This window comes from Malaclemys terrapin, chromosome 4 (assembly GCF_027887155.1).
Source record: "Malaclemys terrapin pileata isolate rMalTer1 chromosome 4, rMalTer1.hap1, whole genome shotgun sequence".
NCBI classification, from domain to species: Eukaryota; Metazoa; Chordata; order Testudines; family Emydidae; genus Malaclemys; species Malaclemys terrapin.
Window position 1 is genome coordinate 1,833,814 of NC_071508.1, and position 16,377 is coordinate 1,850,190.

General features: G+C 67.6%; 1 protein-coding gene across 1 annotated transcript; it reads left to right on the forward strand.

Annotated features, from left to right (window-relative positions):
* Positions 1-236: 236 nt before the first annotated feature.
* Positions 237-13,689, forward strand: SRRM2 (serine/arginine repetitive matrix 2). Its single transcript, XM_054025052.1, is given in 18 exon segments — positions 237-305; positions 1,560-1,835; positions 2,967-3,077; positions 4,089-4,262; positions 4,941-5,018; positions 5,225-5,287; positions 5,503-5,535; positions 5,750-5,800; positions 6,179-6,268; positions 6,361-6,526; positions 6,747-6,840; positions 6,842-9,819; positions 9,822-11,330; positions 11,332-12,200; positions 12,325-12,597; positions 12,810-12,932; positions 13,151-13,258; positions 13,680-13,689. Coding segments are annotated over 17 exon segments (6,969 nt in total). The 5' UTR covers positions 237-305; positions 1,560-1,596.
* Positions 13,690-16,377: the final 2,688 nt, after the last annotated feature.

Consider the following 16,377-nt stretch of genomic DNA (forward strand, 5'->3'; position numbering starts at 1 on the left):
ACTGCCCCTTTGCCGGCCGCGGCCTCCCCGGCTCAGCCGGACTACACCTCCCGGCGTGCCCCGCGGCCTAACGGCGGAGCGCACAAAATGGCGGCGGCTGGCGCGGCGCGCGCGGGGCACGCCGGGAGCTGTAGTTCCTCGCGCCCGGCGCTCCCGCGGCCCCGCGCGGCGCGGCGCGGCCCGACGGACTCCATTTCCCGTGGTGCCCCGCGGCGGGCGGCGCTGGTGGGGGCGGGGGCAGCTGCTGGCTCGGAGTCAGGCTCAGGCCGAGGCGGCGGCGCGGAGCGAGCGAGCGGCCTGGCTCCGTGAGTGGCGCAGACGCGGCGCGGGGGGCCCGGGGCCGCGGGCTGGGGCCGGAGGTGGGGAGAGGGGGCGGGGACTGGGGTGAGGGGAGGGAGTGGGGTGCAGAGGGGGGGGTGGGGTGGGGGGATGGGGAGGGAGTGGGGGGGCAGAGGAGGGGTTGTGGTGGGTGGGGGGAGGGGGCAGAGGAGTGGGTGGGGTGGGGGGATAGGGAGGGGGCAGAGGAGGGGGTGGGGTGGGGGGATAGGGAGGGGGTAGAGGAGAGGCTGGGATGGGGGGATGGGGGTAGGGAGGGGGCAGAGGAGGGGTTGTGGGGACAGGAGGGAATGGGGAGGGAGCAGAAGAGGGAGTGGGGGGGCAGAGGAGGGGTTGTGATTGGGGAGGGTGGTTGTGGGGGGAGGGAGTGGGGAGGGGGCAGAGGAGGGGTTGTGGTGGTGTGGGGGGGGCGGGGTGGGGGGGCAAAGGAGGGGTTGTGATGGGGTAGGGGGGATGGGGAGGGTGGTTGTGGGAGTGGGGGGAGGGGGCAGTGGAGGGGGTGGGGAGGGGGGAGGGGGCAGAGGAGGGGTTGTGGTGGTGTGGGGGGGGGCGGGGTGGGGGGGCAAAGGAGGGGTTGTGATGGGGTAGGGGGGATGGGGGAGGGTGGTTGTGGGAGTGGGGGGAGGGGGCAGTGGAGGGGCAGAGGAGGGGGTGGGGAGTGGGGAGGGGGCAGAGGAGGGGGTGGGGAGGGGGGAGGGGGCAGAGGAGGGGGTGGGGTGGGGGGATAGGGAGGGGGCAGAGGAGAGGCTGGGATGGGGGGATGGGGGTAGGGAGGGGGCAGAGGAGGGGTTGTGGGGACAGGAGGGAATGGGGAGGGAGCAGAAGAGGGAGTGGGGTGGGGGCAGTGCAGGAGCCCCAGCCCCTCACCTGAGGGTGACCCTCAAAATACACCTTTTTCCCCTGCCATTGTCCCCATCTTCTCTCTGCTCCATAATCCCTTCTCCTTCTGCTCCCCCCAGCCTTCCCTTGCTACAGAGCATCTCCTAGGCCACATTCCTCCCCCCTGCATGCCCCCCACTCCTTATCTGTGCCCCCCCGGAGGTCCGCCCCGTTGACATGCTGATTTGGATCTAGCCGTGTGTTGGGGCTGGGTTTTGAGTGTGGCTTGTTCCGGGGGGGAAGGACACCCTTGTCAGGGGCTAGGAGTCAGGAGGCCTGGGCTCTCTGGGAGAGGAGTGGGGCCTCGCGGCATGCGGGGTCTGACGCTGCGTGGCTCCCCGCAGGTCTTGCAGGCCCGGGCGGTGCTAGGCTGGCGGCGCCATGTACAATGGGATAGGGCTCCCCACTCCCCGGGGCAGCGGCACCAACGGCTACGTCCAGCGCAACCTCTCGGCCGTGCGGCACAAAAAGGAGCGAACCGACTACAAGTCGGAGGAAGAGCTCAGGAAACTGGAGTCGTCTCTGGTCAAGAAGCCCAACCAGGAGATCCTGGACCATGAGCGCAAGCGCAAGGTGGAGCTGAAATGCCTGGAGCTGGCCGAGCTCATGGAGGAACAGGGGTACGTGTGGGGAGGCTGCACTGTGGCACATGTTGGGGGGACACATCGGGGGTGGGGATGGGACATGCGGGGTGTGGCGGGCAAACAACGTGGTGGAGGTGGGATGCAGGGGGCACATGGTGGTGGTGGAGATGGGATGCGGAGGTTGTGGGGGGGCACAGATTGGGGGTGTGGATGGGAGGTGGGGGGGCACACACTGGGGTGTGGAGGGGAGGTGTGGGGGGAACACAGTGAAGTGTGGATGGGGGACACACATTGTGGGAAGGAGGTGCGGTATGTGGGGGGGTACACATCGGGGTTGAGCGGGGCACATGGGGCTGGGAGGCGGGGGCTGTGGGGGGGCACATTGGGGGTGGGACATGGGGGGCACACATCGGGGGTGGGAGGCTGTGGGTGAGGGGGGCACACATCGGAGGGTGGGAGGACACACATCGGGGTGGGGGGCACACATCAGCATGGGAGGCGGGGTATGTGTGGGGGGTACACAGCTGGGGTTGAGCGGGGCAAACATGGGAGCGTGGAGGTTGTTGGGGGCACATCATGGGGGTAGGGATAGGACACGGGAGTTGTGGGGGGTGGGAGGCAGTGGACGTGGGGGGGCTCACATCGGGGTGTGGGTGGGACGCGGGGTCGTTGGGGGGCGGATATCTCGCGCTGTGGGGATGGCCGTAGCTAGGATGCCCCAGTCCATCTCGGGGAGGGGACAGGCAAAGGAGGCTGTGCCGTGACATGGGGCGGGCCCGTTGATACAGTGGAGGGGTGCCTGGGGGCAGGGGCATGTGCCGTGGGTCCCATGGGGTGGGCACAGTGCCCCGTCTTCTCAGGCTGCGGCCCAGTGGCTGGGGCAGCCCTAGGGGCGTGAGAGCCCAGGTCAAGCCCTCCTGTGGGGAGGGGACATTGCCTTGCCTCTCTGCCCCCGGGCTGGTGGGTAGCGGCTGGCGCGGGCACTGCTGCCTGTCTGCCGGGAGGTGCCAAGACCATGGGGGGGTTCACATTACCCCTGCCTTGCTTTGGGGGCTGCCGGCGGTAAAGCCGGGCACTGGCCCAGCCTCGCTCAGGTGCCTTCGGCCAGAGTCCGGGAACACCCCGTCTCTCCCCGTGCTCCCTGACCCGCCTGGCTTGTCTCCCCAGCTACGCCGAGGGCGAGATCCAGGAGAAGGTGGCGACTTTCCGGCTCATGCTCCTGGAGAAGGACGTGGCGCTGGGCAAGGAGGGGGAGCAGCAGCCCGAGCAGAAGCCAGCGTAAGTACCCTGAGGGGGCACCCGCAGTGGGGCGCATCCCCTGGCACTGCCAGCTTCACTGGACGGGCACCAGAGACAGGCTTCCCCTTCCCTTCCCGCGGCACGGGCCTGAGGTGTGTCAGCAGGTGCCCCCAGCCCTGGTGCCCCTCACTCCTAACCCGCAGCCCCCTGTCCCCGCAGCCCTGCCCCCTCCAGCTCTGCCAGTGCCCCTCACTCCCGACCTGCAGCCCCTGCCAGCCCAGCCCTGTCCCCCCAGCTCTGCCGGTGCCCCTCACTCCCGACCCGCAGCCCCTGCCAGCCCAGCCCTGCCCCTCCCCCAGCTCTGCCGGTGCCCCTCACTCCCGACCCGCAGCCCCTGCCAGCCCAGCCCTGCCCCCCCCCCCCAGCTCTGCCGGTGCCCCTCACTCCCGACCCGCAGCCCCTACCAGCCCAGCCCTGCCCCCCTCCCCCCAGCTCTGCCGGTGCCCCTCACTCCCGACCCGCAGCCCCTGCCAGCCCTGCCTCCCCCCCCCAGCTCTGCCGGTGCCCCTCACTCCCGACCCGCAGCCCCTGCTAGCCCAGCCCTGCTCCCCCAGCTCTGCCCGTGCCCCTCACTCCCAACCCGCAGCCCCTGCTAGCCCAGCCCTGTCCCGCCCAGCTCTGCCCGTGCCCCTCACTCCCGACCCGCAGCCCCTGCTAGCCCAGCCCTGCCCCCCAGCTCTGCCCGTGCCCCTCACTCCCGACCCGCAGCCCCTGCTAGCCCAGCCCTGCCCCCCCCAGCCCTGCCGGTGCCCCTCACTCCCAACCCGCAGCCCCTGCTAGCCCAGCCCTGTCCCGCCCAGCTCTGCCCGTGCCCCTCACTCCCGACCCGCAGCCCCTGCTAGCCCAGCCCTGCCCCCCAGCTCTGCCCGTGCCCCTCACTCCCGACCCGCAGCCCCTGCTAGCCCAGCCCTGCCCCCCCCAGCACTGCCGGTGCCCCCAGTCCTGCGGTCTGTCGCGCCCCTTACGGCCCCCTCTCCGCCCCCCCCGCAGGGTCACAGAGACCCACCAGTTGGCCGAGGCCAACGAGAAGAAGAACGAGCGGCTGCGGGCGGCGTTTGGCATCAGTGAGAATTACGTGGACGGGAGCTCGTTCGACCCCAACCGCAGGGCCAAGGAGGCGGCGGCGGCGGCTGCCAAGCAGCAGGAGCAGCAGAAGCAGTACAGGTAGTGGCGGGGGTGGGGCGGCGCCGCCCCCTGCTGGGCGCATCGGGGCTGTGGGGGGTGGGGCGGCGCCGCCCCCTGCTGGGCGCATCCGGGCTGTGGGGGGTGGGGCGGCGCCGCCCCCTGCTGGGCGCATCCGGGCTGTGGGGGGTGGGGCGGCGCCGCCCCCTGCTGGGCGCATCCGGGCTGTGGGGGGTGGGGCGGCGCCGCCCCCTGCTGGGCGCATCGGGGCTGTGGGGGGTGGGGGGGCCGGGTCTGCCCCCTGCTGGGGCGCATCGGGGCTGTGGGGGGGCCGGCGCCGCCCCCTGCTGGGCGCATCGGGGCTGTGGGGGGTGGGGGGGCCGGGTCCGCCCCCTGCTGGGGCGCATCGGGGCTGTGGGGGGGCCGGCGCCGCCCCCTGCTGGGCGCATTGGGGCTGTGGGGGGGGGGGGGGCCGGGTCCGCCCCCTGCTGGGGCGCATCGGGGCTGTGGGGGCACAGGCTGTGTGCGGTGCTGGGGTGGGTGGCCCATACGCGTCCCTGTCTGGCCGGAGGTGCCACCCTGCCCTCTAGGGGTGGGAACGCAAACAACGGGGCACAAGCTCCAGGCCTGTTGCCCTGGCACCAGGGGCTCAGCTTGGGGTGAGGGTGGGGCCAGACCAGGGGAGATTAACCCTTTCACGCCTGGTCTGTCTGTCCCCAGCCTGGTCCGTGAGTCCAGCAGCTCCCGCTCTCCATCCCCCAAGCAGAAAAAAAAGAAAAAGAAGAAAGACAGAGGCAGGTGAGTACCAGGATGCCTGGGTTCTCTCCCGGCTCTGGTAGGGGAGTCGGGGGCTAGTGGGGTGGGGGGGGTGCGCTGGGAGCCAGGACTCCTGGGTTCTCTCCCAGCTCTGGGTGGGGAGTGGGGTCCAGTGGGTAGAGCGGGGGGGTGCTATGTGTCTCCAATTCTCTCCAACTGCGTTTGACTCCAGCTGTGTTCCCTCGCAGGTCAGAGAGCAGATCCCCTTCTCGAAGGGAGAGGAAAAAGAGCTCTAAGAAGAAGAAACACAGGTAAGGGATGGGCTGGCTCGGGGGGAGGAGGGGGGCAGGGAATGGGGCATGGGACTTTCCCCTCTAGGGGGCGCTGGCTCCCATCCGGCCCCAGGGCAGGGGACTGGATGGCTCGGGGTGGGGATTGGGCCCCGGGGGCTGTTAGTTGGGGGGTGATTGGCACTCAGTGGGGTGATGTGGGTCTGCTGACCCCAGATTCTGTGTTCTCTGTGCAGGTCTGAATCAGACTCAAAGAAGAGGAAACACAGGTGAGGGACTGCGCCGGGTTTTCTCAGTGAAATGGGCAGCCCCGGCCTCGCCCAGCAGCGGGCGCTGTGGGGAGGGGACGGGCCACTGGCTGTGGTGGGGCGCTCCTGCCTATTCCAGCAGGGGGTGCTGTGGGGGGCGGAGAGTGGGGGGCAGGGCACTGGGCGTGGGGGGCTCTCACGTTTTCCAATGGTCCCTGTACCCCCCCACCCTCAGGTCTCCCAGTCCTAAGAGCAAACACAAAGCCAAGGAGAAGAAGAGAAAGAGGTAAGAGCCCAGCATGTGCAACCCCCCCCGCCTCCGGGCCTGTGCACCCCCCCCCCCCACGCTGCGGCCAGCCCCCTCCTGCCACCCCCCCGGGCCTGCGCGCACCCCCCTCCCACGCTGCGGCCAGCCCCCTCCTGCCCCTCCCCGGCCTGCGCCCCCCCACGCTGCCGCCAGCTCCTCTTCTGCCCATGCAGCAGCCAGCCCCCTCCTCGCCCTGCCCTCCTCACACTGCCCGCTTTCCCCACACACACCCCGCCCCCCGCCAGGGTTCCTGCCCCCCACGCTGCCCTCCCCCCTTCGCCGGCCAGGATTCCTCTGATTCCCCCCTCCAGCCTGTGCCCCCCACGCTGCCCCCCATAACCCCCCGCGTGCTCTCAGATCCACCAGCGAGTCGGCGTCTCAGAAGGGCCGAAGAGGTCGCTCGTCCTCTCCAGACTCCTCCTCCTCCTCGGACAGCTCGCGGAGCAGGTAGGTGCCCTGCCAGCGTGGGGGGGGCGGGGGGCGCGGGGTCCTGCTGCTCTCGGTGATCTCTGACCCTTCTCTTTTGCTCCCCCCCCCAGGTCCCGGAGTGTCACCACTCAGAAACGGGCCTCCCGGCCCAGCGTGACCCCCCCAGCACCGCCGCGGAGGAGAACCGACCCGGAGGGCGCCCCGAAGGATGCCCCCAAGAGAGATCGCTCGGCATCCCCCGAGGTCAGCCCCCGGGAGAGCCGAGATAAGCGAGAGGTGAGTGGCGGGGGCTGGGGGCCCGGACTCCTGGGTTCTATTCCAGCTCTGGGAGAGGAGTGGGGTCTGGTGGTTAGAGCGGGGGAGGAGTGCTGGGAGCCAGGACTCCTTGGTACTATCTCGGCTCTGGGAGGGGAATGGGGGCTAGTGGGTCAGAGCAGAGGGGCTGGGGCTGTGGGTTGAAGTCATGCAGTAGCAGCTCTCTCCCTCTCCCCCCCAGAAGCCGTCGTCTCGGCGCTCCCCCCCGCCAGCGTTCCTCCTCCCCATCGCCTGTCTCCGAGGGGAAGCAGAAGGACAAGGATCGCCCCCGGCAGCCAGAGCGCAAATCCACCCCTGCCCCGACCTCGGAGCGTGAGCCCCGTCCTCAACGCCGCTCCCCGTCCCCCGAGCCGGCCCGGGAGAGGGCCTCGTCCGGCCACAAGCACCCACCCTCCAAGGAGACCAAGTCCCCCCGTTCCTCCTCCCCGCCCCCCAAAAAGCCGGTTTCTGATCGCCCCAAGAGCCCGTCCCTAGCGGCTGCCCCCTCGGCACCGGCCACCACCCGGAAGGCCCCCTCCCCCCGGCCGTCCCGCTCAGGTTCTGAGAGCGACGAAGACTCGTCCTCCTCTTCTCCCGAGCGGGAGAAGCCGGCCCTGAGCAGGCAGGAGAAATCGAGGGGCTCCCAGCGCCGGGACCGCTCCAGTTCTTCCCCGGAGCCCTCCCAGCCTGCTAAGGCTGCCCCGAAGCCCTCATCCCGGCGTGAGCGATCCGGCACCCCGGCGAAGAGCGCCAAAACCCGCTCCCTCTCAAAGAGAGATGCCAAGTCACGCTCCCGGACACCCCCTTCCCGCAGGGAGCGTTCCCGCACCCCGCCTCGCCGGGGAGGCCGTTCCCGCACCCCGCCCCGCCGGGGGGCCCGTTCCCGCACGCCACCGAGACGGGGCCGGTCCCGATCCCGGAGCCCCCAGTGGAGAGGCAGGTCCCGGAGCCCCCAGAGGTGGGGACGGTCCCGTTCCCGCACTCCGCCCAGGTGGGGCAAATCCCGTACGCCCCAGAGGAGGGGGAGATCTCGCAGCCCTCAACGGCGAGGGTGGTCCCGCTCCAGGACGCCCCAGAGGCCTGGCTGGTCTAGGAGCCGGAATACAGCAAGGCGGGGTCGGTCTAGAACCCCGCCCCGTCGAGGCAGGTCCCGGTCTAGAACCCCGCCCCGTCGAGGCAGGTCCCGGTCTAGAACCCCGCCCCGTCGAGGCAGGTCCCGGTCTAGAACCCCGCCCCGTCGAGGCAGGTCCCGGTCTAGGACCCCGCCCCGTCGAGGCAGGTCCCGGTCTAGAACCCCACCCAGGCGAGGCAGGTCCCGGTCTAGAACCCCACCCAGGCGAGGCAGGTCAGGGTCCTCTCCCAGGCGGGAGAAATCACTGACTTCAGCCAGGAGGAGCCGCTCTGGGTCGTCAGCCGAGCGGAGGAAGAAATCCAGGGTGCCCCTGCGGAGGAGCCGGTCGGACTCGTCGCCAGACGTGAAGCAGAAATCCAGGAAAGTGTCAAGACGCAGCCGCTCCACATCGTCCCCTCGGCTACAGAAGAAATCCAGGTCATCGGCCCGGAGGAGCCGCTCTGGCTCATCCCCTCGGCCAAAAAAGAAATCCAGATCATCCCCTCGGAGGAGCCGGTCAGGGTCATCTCCAGCGCTGAAGAAGAAATCCAGAACGCCATCCAGAAGGAGGAGAAGGCGGTCTGGATTGTCTCCAGCACTCAAAAAGAAATCCAGATCACCGCCTAGAAGAAGCCGGTCCGGATCTTCTCCAGAAGTGAAAAAGAAATCCAGATCACCCCCAAGACGAAGGAGGTCTGGATCTTCTCCACTGACGAGAAAGAAATCCAGATCACCACCGAGACGAAGTAGGTCTAGGTCCTCGCCAGTGTTGAAGAAGAAATCTAGATCGCCGCCGAGACGAAGCAGGTCTAGGTCCTCGCCAGTGTTGAAGAAGAAATCTAGATCGCCCCTGAGACGAAGCAGGTCTGGGTCCTCTTCAGTGGTGAAGAAGAAATCCAGATCACCACCTGTGAGAGGCCGATCTGGGTCGTCTCCAGCATTGAGAGAGAAATCTAGATCGCCCCCGAGACGAAGCAGATCTGGATCATCTCCAGCGGTGCGAGAGAAATCTAGATCGCCCCCGAGACGAAGCAGATCTGGATCATCTCCAGTGGTGCGAGAGAAATCGAGATCGCCCCTGAGACGAAGCAGATCTGGATCATCTCCAGCGGTGCGAGAGAAATCGAGATCGCCCCTGAGACGAAGCAGATCTGGGTCCTCTCCAGAACAGAGAGAGAAATCCATATCACCTCCTGTGAGAGGCAGGTCTGGCTCCTCTCCTGGGTTGAAGAAGAAATCCAGTTCTCCTCCAAGGCAAAGTGGGCTTGGATCTTCACCAGCTTTGGAAGGGAAATCCAGATCTCCTCCAGGGAGAAGCAGATCTGGATCCTCTCCAGAACTGAAGAAGCTGTCTAAGACCTCTCCAAGACACAGTGGTGCTGGGTCTTCTCCAGTGGTGGAAGAAAAATCTAGTTTGCCTCTAAGATGCAGCCAGTCTGGATCCTCTCCAGAACTGATGAAGAAATCCAGATCACCACCTGCGAGAGGCAGGTCTGGATCCTCTCCAGAACTAAATGATAAATCAAGCTCCCCACTCCCAAGACAAAGCCAATCAGGATCCCCTCCAGAACCAAAAAAGAAATCTAGATCACCTCAAAGATGTGTTAAGCCTGGTGCCTCTCCAGTGGTAAAAGAAAAATCCAGATCTCCCCAGCCATGGCAAAGCCGATCTGGATCCTCTCCAGAAGTGAAAAAGAAATCCCCATCACCACCCATGAGAGGGGCGTCTGTAGAGCAAGCAAAATCCAGATCGCCTCCCTCGCTGAGCGGATCTGGATCATTGTTGACACTGAAAGGGAAATCCAATTCGCCTCCAAGACACAGCCGATCCGGATCCTCTCCAGGGTCAGGAAGCAAACTTGGAGCAGTTTCAAAACACAACAGGCCCGTGGTTTCTCCAGAAGCTACAGAGCTAGTGAGAATTTTAGCAGGTCAGGTCAAGCCGATGTCTCCTGAGGCAAAAGACAAATATGGAACGTCCCCAAGAAGGAGCAGATTGGGGTCATCCCCTGGCATCAGAGAGAAATCCAGAACACCTCCGAGCAGCTCGGAGTCTTCTCCAGAACGGGCAGAAATATCCCGATCGCCTCCCAGGCCGCGAGAGAAATCCCGATCGCCTCCCAGGCCGCGAGAGAAATCCCGATCGCCTCCCAGGCCGCGAGAGAAATCCCGATCGCCTCCCAGGCCGCGAGAGAAATCCCGATCGCCTCCCAGGCCGCGAGAGAAATCCCGATCGCCTCCCAGGCCGCGAGAGAAATCCCGATCGCCTCCCAGGCCGCGAGAGAAATCCCGATCGCCTCCCAGGCCGCGAGAGAAATCCCGATCGCCTCCCAGGCCGCGAGAGAAATCCCGATCGCCTCCCAGGCCGCGAGAGAAATCCCGATCGCCCCCGAGGCCGCGAGAGAAATCCCGATCGCCTCCCAGGCCGCGAGAGAAATCCCGATCGCCTCCCAGGCCGCGAGAGAAATCCCGATCGCCTCCCAGGCCGCGAGAGAAATCCCGATCGCCTCCCAGGCCGCGAGAGAAATCCCGATCGCCTCCCAGGCCGCGAGAGAAATCCCGATCGCCTCCCAGGCCGCGAGAGAAATCCCGATCGCCTCCCAGGCCGCGAGAGAAATCCCGATCGCCCCCGAGGCCGCGAGAGAAATCCCGATCGCCCCCGAGGGCCGCGAGAGAAATCCCGATCGCCCCCGAGGCCGCGAGAGAAATCCCGATCGCCCCCGAGGCCGCGAGAGAAATCCCGATCGCCCCCGAGGCCGCGAGAGAAATCCCGATCGCCCCCGAGGCCGCGAGAGAAATCCCGATCGCCCCCGAGGCCGCGAGAGAAATCCCGATCGCCCCCGAGGCCGCGAGAGAAATCCCGATCGCCCCCGAGGCCGCGAGAGAAATCCCGATCGCCTCCCAGGCCGCGAGAGAAATCCCGATCGCCTCCCAGGCCGCGAGAGAAATCCCGATCGCCTCCCAGGCCGCGAGAGAAATCCCGATCGCCTCCCAGGCCGCGAGAGAAATCCCGATCGCCCCCGAGGCCGCGAGAGAAATCCCGATCGCCCCCGAGGCCGCGAGAGAAATCCCGATCGCCCCCGAGGCCGCGAGAGAAATCCCGATCGCCCCCCGAGACGCAGCAGGTCTGGCTCATCTCCCAGGCCGCGAGAGAAATCCCGATCTCCTGCTAGGTATGGCAGTTCCGGCTCTTTTCTGAGATCTAGAGAGAAATCCAGATCTCCCGCAAGGTACAGCATATCCGGCTCATCTCTAAGACTTCAAGAGAAATCCAGATCCACTCCAAGGCGTGGCAGGTCTGGCTCATCCCCAAGACCTCGAGAGACGCTGGGGGCATCTCCCAGAAGCAGCCGCTCTGGGTCGTCTCCAGAGAGACCCAAGGGCCCGACGAGGCGTGGCCGGTCCAGCTCTCCCTCCAGAAGGGGGAAGTGGAGATCTTCCCTGCGGCGAGGAAGATCTGGGTCGTCGCCCAGGAGAACCCGGTCCCGGTCCATCTCCAGACGAGGCAAATCCAGAGGCTCCCTGCGGAGGGACAGATCCATCTCGTCGCCCGGCAGGAGCCGCTCGAGATCCACCTCGCGATTCTCCCGCCGCCGGGAGCGCTCGCCGTCCTCGCCTCGCCGTAGCAGATCCCGCACGCCACCCCCGCCGAGGCCGAGCGGGGTCCTCCCCCCGGCGCCGCGGCTCCCGCCAGCCCCGCTCCCGCTCCCCACCGAAACTGGATGTCTCCCGCACCCCAGCCTCTTCCTATCGTGGCCGCTCAAAAGCGTCGCCGGCCAGGACCCGATCAGGCTCGGGCTCGCCGAAACGAGCCGGGAGGAGGTCCCGCTCGCCGCCGGTGCTGGAGAAATACCCCAAAGTGGGAGCGGCAGACAAGGCAGCACCAGGCAGAGCTGAAAAGACGTCGCCCGTGGTGGCGGTGCCCATCCGGCGCAGCCCGTCCCGCTCCCCGCCGGCGCCGGACGAGGCCTCCCCCAAAACCAGGAAAGCCCATTCCCCTGCCCCCAAGATTCACTCCCCGCGGCCGGAGGGGTCCCTGGGGGCAGTGAGGAATGGGGGTCCGGCGCCCGCCTGGACCCTGAACTCCTGCCCTGCGGCCCCTGGGGGCTCCCCGCCTGCCGGCCGTCTCCCCGTAGCCAAAGGGCTAGAGAAAGTCAGATCTTCCTCCTCTTCCTCTTCCTCCTCCTCCTCTGCCTCCCACAAGGTGCCCAGCCCCCTGCCCGCCCCACTCCCGGTGCTGCCCCCCAAGGAGGAAGACAGGGAAGGCCCCAAGGTCAAGTCGGAGCCGCCAGCCCCGGAGGTGCCCCGGGAGCTGCTAGACAAAGCCCGGAGCGGAGTCCCCAAGCCGCTGGTGTCGCTGCCGGTGCCCCCCCGCACCCCGTCCAAAGAGAAGAGGAGCTCGTCCACCTCCTCGTCCTCGTCCTCCTCGTCCTCTTCCTCCTCCTCGTCCTCGTCGTCCTCCTCTGACTCCAGCTCCAGCTCCTCAGAGTCCAGCCACGACTCCCCAGCGAGCAAGGGGCCCGACCTGGAGACAGCGAAGAAAGAGTGAGTCCCCCGCGGCTCGGCGCCCCCCACCCAGCTCCCTCCTCCCATTCCTTCTGTCCCAGCCTGGCGCCCCCCTGCGCGCGGCGCCCCCTGCCCCAGTTTCTCACGCTCGCCCTGTCCGCAGGCCCCCGAGCCCGGTGCAGAAAGAGCCGGCCCGTGAGGGGCGTCCCCTGGAGGTGGCCAAGCGGAAACGCCGTTCCCGAAGTTCCAGCAGCTCCAGCAGCAGCTCGTCGTCGTCGTCCTCCTCCTCGTCTTCGTCCTCGTCTTCCTCCTCGTCCTCGTCCTCCTCTTCCTCGTCCTCTTCTTCCTCCTCCTCCTCGTCCTCCTCCTCCCCCAAGCCGGGGCCCCAGCCACAGCCCAAGGCAGCCCCCAAGAAGCCCTCGCCCGAGCAGAGGCGGTAAGTGTGGAGCGTTGGCCCGGACGCCTGGGTCCCCATTCTCCTGGTGGGGGCGGGCTAGCGCAGACCTGAGTTGCGGGGGGGGGGGGGGGGGGGGGGCGGGGGGCGGGCAGGTGCTGGGTCCCTGTTCTCCTAGGGGTTGGGCATTGCCAGGCTGGACACCTGGGTCTGTCTGAGGGTGTGTCACCTGCTGTCCCCCCCTCCCCCCACAGCTCCCGGAGTCCCCGGAAGCCGATCGACTCCCTGCGCGACTCTCGCTCTCTCAGCTATTCCCCGGCCGAGCGGCGCCGGCCCTCGCCCCCGGAGCCCCCCCCGGCCCAGCGGGACCGGCACAGGTAGGTGTCTGCCGGAGCCCCCCAGGGACCAGCTTGGAAGGGGGGGGGGAACGCTAGGAGGGAAGGGCGAGGGGTGGGGGGGCTGAGGAGCAGGGGAGGGGGGAATCGGGTGCCTGGGAGGGGAGGTCTGTGGGGGGCCTGTGGGTCAGATCTGGGGGCCCTGTGAGTCAGATCTGGGGGCCCCACTGACCCTCCCCTTACCCGGCGCCCCCCCTCAGTGACAAACCCTCCCAGAGGAGTCGAGGAACCAACAGCCGCTCCCCGGGTCGCAAGCGCAGGCGGGAAACGCCCAGCCCCCCCCACGCTGCCCGTCGCCGAGCGTCCCGGTACGAGGGGGCTGAGACAGGGCTAGATGGGCCTGGGGGGCTGGGAGAGGGCAGGATACCGGGGGAGATGGGCCCATGGGGCTGGGAGATGGGCCCATGAGGGGGCAGGATACCGGGGTAGAAGGGCCCATGGGCCTGAACTGAGAGTGGGTGGGGTACTGGGGTACATGGGCCCGTGCGGCTGATGGGCGGGGCGTGCGGGACAGGACAGGATACATGGGCCCGTGGGGCTGATCCGGGGGCGGACGGGGGTAAATGGGCTCGTGAAGCTGATCAGGAGGGGCAGGGAGGAGGCGGGATACCGGGGTAGATGGGCCTGTGGGGCTGAGCCATTGGGGTTTGTGCTCCCCCCTTTCTCCACCAGGGGGCAGACCTCTCCCGGTATCCCCTTAATCTCTCTCCCCCTTTCTCTTCTTTTAAGGTCGCCGTAGCCCGTGGGGCTCCGCCCAGCCTCCAGCAGCAGCGCCCCCTATTAGGGGCTCCGGCAGCAGCCTACTCTGTTTCCATTGGCTCCTTCCCTCCCTTCACCTCCCCCTCCCTCATTGGTCGGCGGCTACGTCCCGCCCCCTTGGCTGCCGGGGCCCCACCCCGTTGTGACTCGAATCTCGTTTTTTCCCATGTGAGCGTTTCAGTTTTTTCTCTTCTGTGAGTTTTACCGATAAAAAAACCCGACAAAACTTCTGTGTTTTGAGACAAGTGGGGGGGAGGGGGGAGTTGGGTTGATTTAGACAAAAAATGGTTCAAGAGGAAAACACAAAAAAAGGGGGGGGGGGGGGATTTTGGGGTGGGAGGCGGAAAAAGCTGGCTTGATTTAGCATTTCTCAGTCGGGGGGCAGGGAGCTGGCGAGAGGCTGCTTCTCCGGCGGAGACCCGTATGGCATGTGCCCCCCTACATTTCTGAGGTGCATTGCTCCTCTTTGAAGCACCCTCAATTTTCAGGGGGTGAATCCCCCCAAATCTCGGGTTTAGCTCACCCCCTCTTTGGCAGCCCCCCAAATTTTAGGGGGTAGATTGCTCCCTTTTCACTGGCAGCAGTGCTAGGAGCTGTCATTGCTAGCACCCCAAATGCCATATCCCCCTTCCCAGCCCCCCCAAATTACTCTAAGAGGGGGCGAGGAAGTGATTTGAGTTTTCCTTGCCATTAAAATGTGGGGGAGCGCCTCTTTGGGCTCACCAGGGGGGGTTCCAGCTATCGATATTTGGGGGGATGTTAGCAGCAGCCCCCTGAGTTCTAGGGCATAATCTGCCCTCCTCTCAGGAGCCACCCCCAAAATTAGACTCTGATTTAGGGGAGCGTATGCGCTTTCAGTTAAATTTGGGGCACCTCTTCGGATGCATGGAGGCGGCAGAGTTGGGGTTCCTGGACCCCCCAATAAAGGGACTCTTTGGGGGGGGCTCTTTGTAGCCCATAACAGCAGTTGTGGGCACTGTCAGCAGAGCCCAGAGCATAGGGATTTTGGAGCGGGAGTGGCTGGGCTGCAGGCCCCACGGTGTGGGGGGGCGAGCCGGCTGAGAAACCCTAAATCGAAGGGCAGATTTGGGGCTGGGGTGGGGGGGCAGAGAATTTTCTTCACGTTTCTTAAAAGCGTTTGATTTTTTTTTTAATCTGTACAGCGAGGAGACTTTTCTGTGAAATAAACGACGAAAAGCAGCCTGCGCCCCCTCCCTTTCCTCGGGTGCCTGCGGCTTTCGGGGGGCGGGGGGCCCCCAAACCTCCTCCCACCCACGGCGGCCTGTCAGTAACGGGGGGAGGCTCCCCTGCGGGGACAGCGGGGGCAGGAACGAGCCGGGGAGGGATCCCTGCGTAACGGGGGGCTGGGGGGGCTCACTCCAGTGAACACCTTCATGGAGCGACAGGCAGGGCCCAGGGGGGCCCCTGAACCTGCGGCTGCCATATCGGCAACGGCCACAAGAGGGCGGCACTGCCCTTGGCAGGGGGACTGGGATGTACCAAGTCCAGCCCTGGTCTCCCATGTGTTGGTACAGGCTGGAAAGTCCCATTTCATTATCCCCCCCTGCAGCTCTGCTGGTGCCCCTCACTCCCGACCCGCAGCCCCTGCCAGCCCAGCCCTGCCCCCCCCCCAGCTCTGCCCGTGCCCCTCACTCCCAACCCGCAGCCCCTGCCAGCCCAGCCCTGCCCCCCCCAGCTCTGCCAGTGCCCCTCACTCCCGACCCGCAGCCCCTGCCAGCCCAGCCCTGCCCCCCCCCAGCTCTGCCCGTGCCCCTCACTCCCGACCCGCAGCCCCTGCCAGCCCAGCCCTGCCCCCCCCAGCTCTGCCGGTGCCCCTCACTCCCGACCCGCAGCCCCTGCCAGCCCAGCCCTGCCCCCCCCCCAGCTCTGCCCGTGCCCCTCACTCCCGACCCGCAGCCCCTGCCAGCCCCCTCGTCCCCCCCCAGCTCTGCCGGTGCCCCTCACTCCCGACCCGCAGCCCCTGCCAACCCAACCCTGCCCCCCCCCCCCAGCTCTGCCGGTGCCCCTCACTCCCGACCCGCAGCCCCTGCCAGCCCAGCCCTGCTCCCCCCCCAGCTCTGCCCGTGCCCCTCACTCCCGACCCGCAGCCCCTGCCAACCCAACCCTGCCCCCCCCCCCAGCTCTGCCGGTGCCCCTCACTCCCGACCCGCAGCCCCTGCCAGCCCAGCCCTGCCCCCCCCCCAGCTCTGCCCGTGCCCCTCACTCCCGACCCGCAGCCCCTGCCAGCCCCCTCGTCCCCCCCCAGCTCTGCCGGTGCCCCTCACTCCCGACCCGCAGCCCCTGCCAGCCCAGCCCTGCTCCCCCCCCAGCTCTGCCGGTGCCCCTCACTCCCGACCTGCAACCCCTGCCAGCCCAGCCCTGCCCCCCCCAGCTCTGCCGGTGCCCCTCACTCCCGACCCGCAGCCCCAGCTAGCCCAGCCCTGCCCCCCCAGCTCTGCCGGTGCCCCTCACTCCCGACCCGCAGCCCCTGCCAGCCCAGCCCTGCCCCCCCCCAGCTCTGCCGGTGCCCCTCACTACCGACCCGCAGCCCCTGCCAGCCCCCTCGTCCCCCCCCCAGCTCTGCCGGTGCCCCTCACTCCCGACCCGCAGCTCCTGCCAGCCCAGCCCTGCCCCCCCCACAGCTCTGCCGGTGCCCCTCACCCCCGAC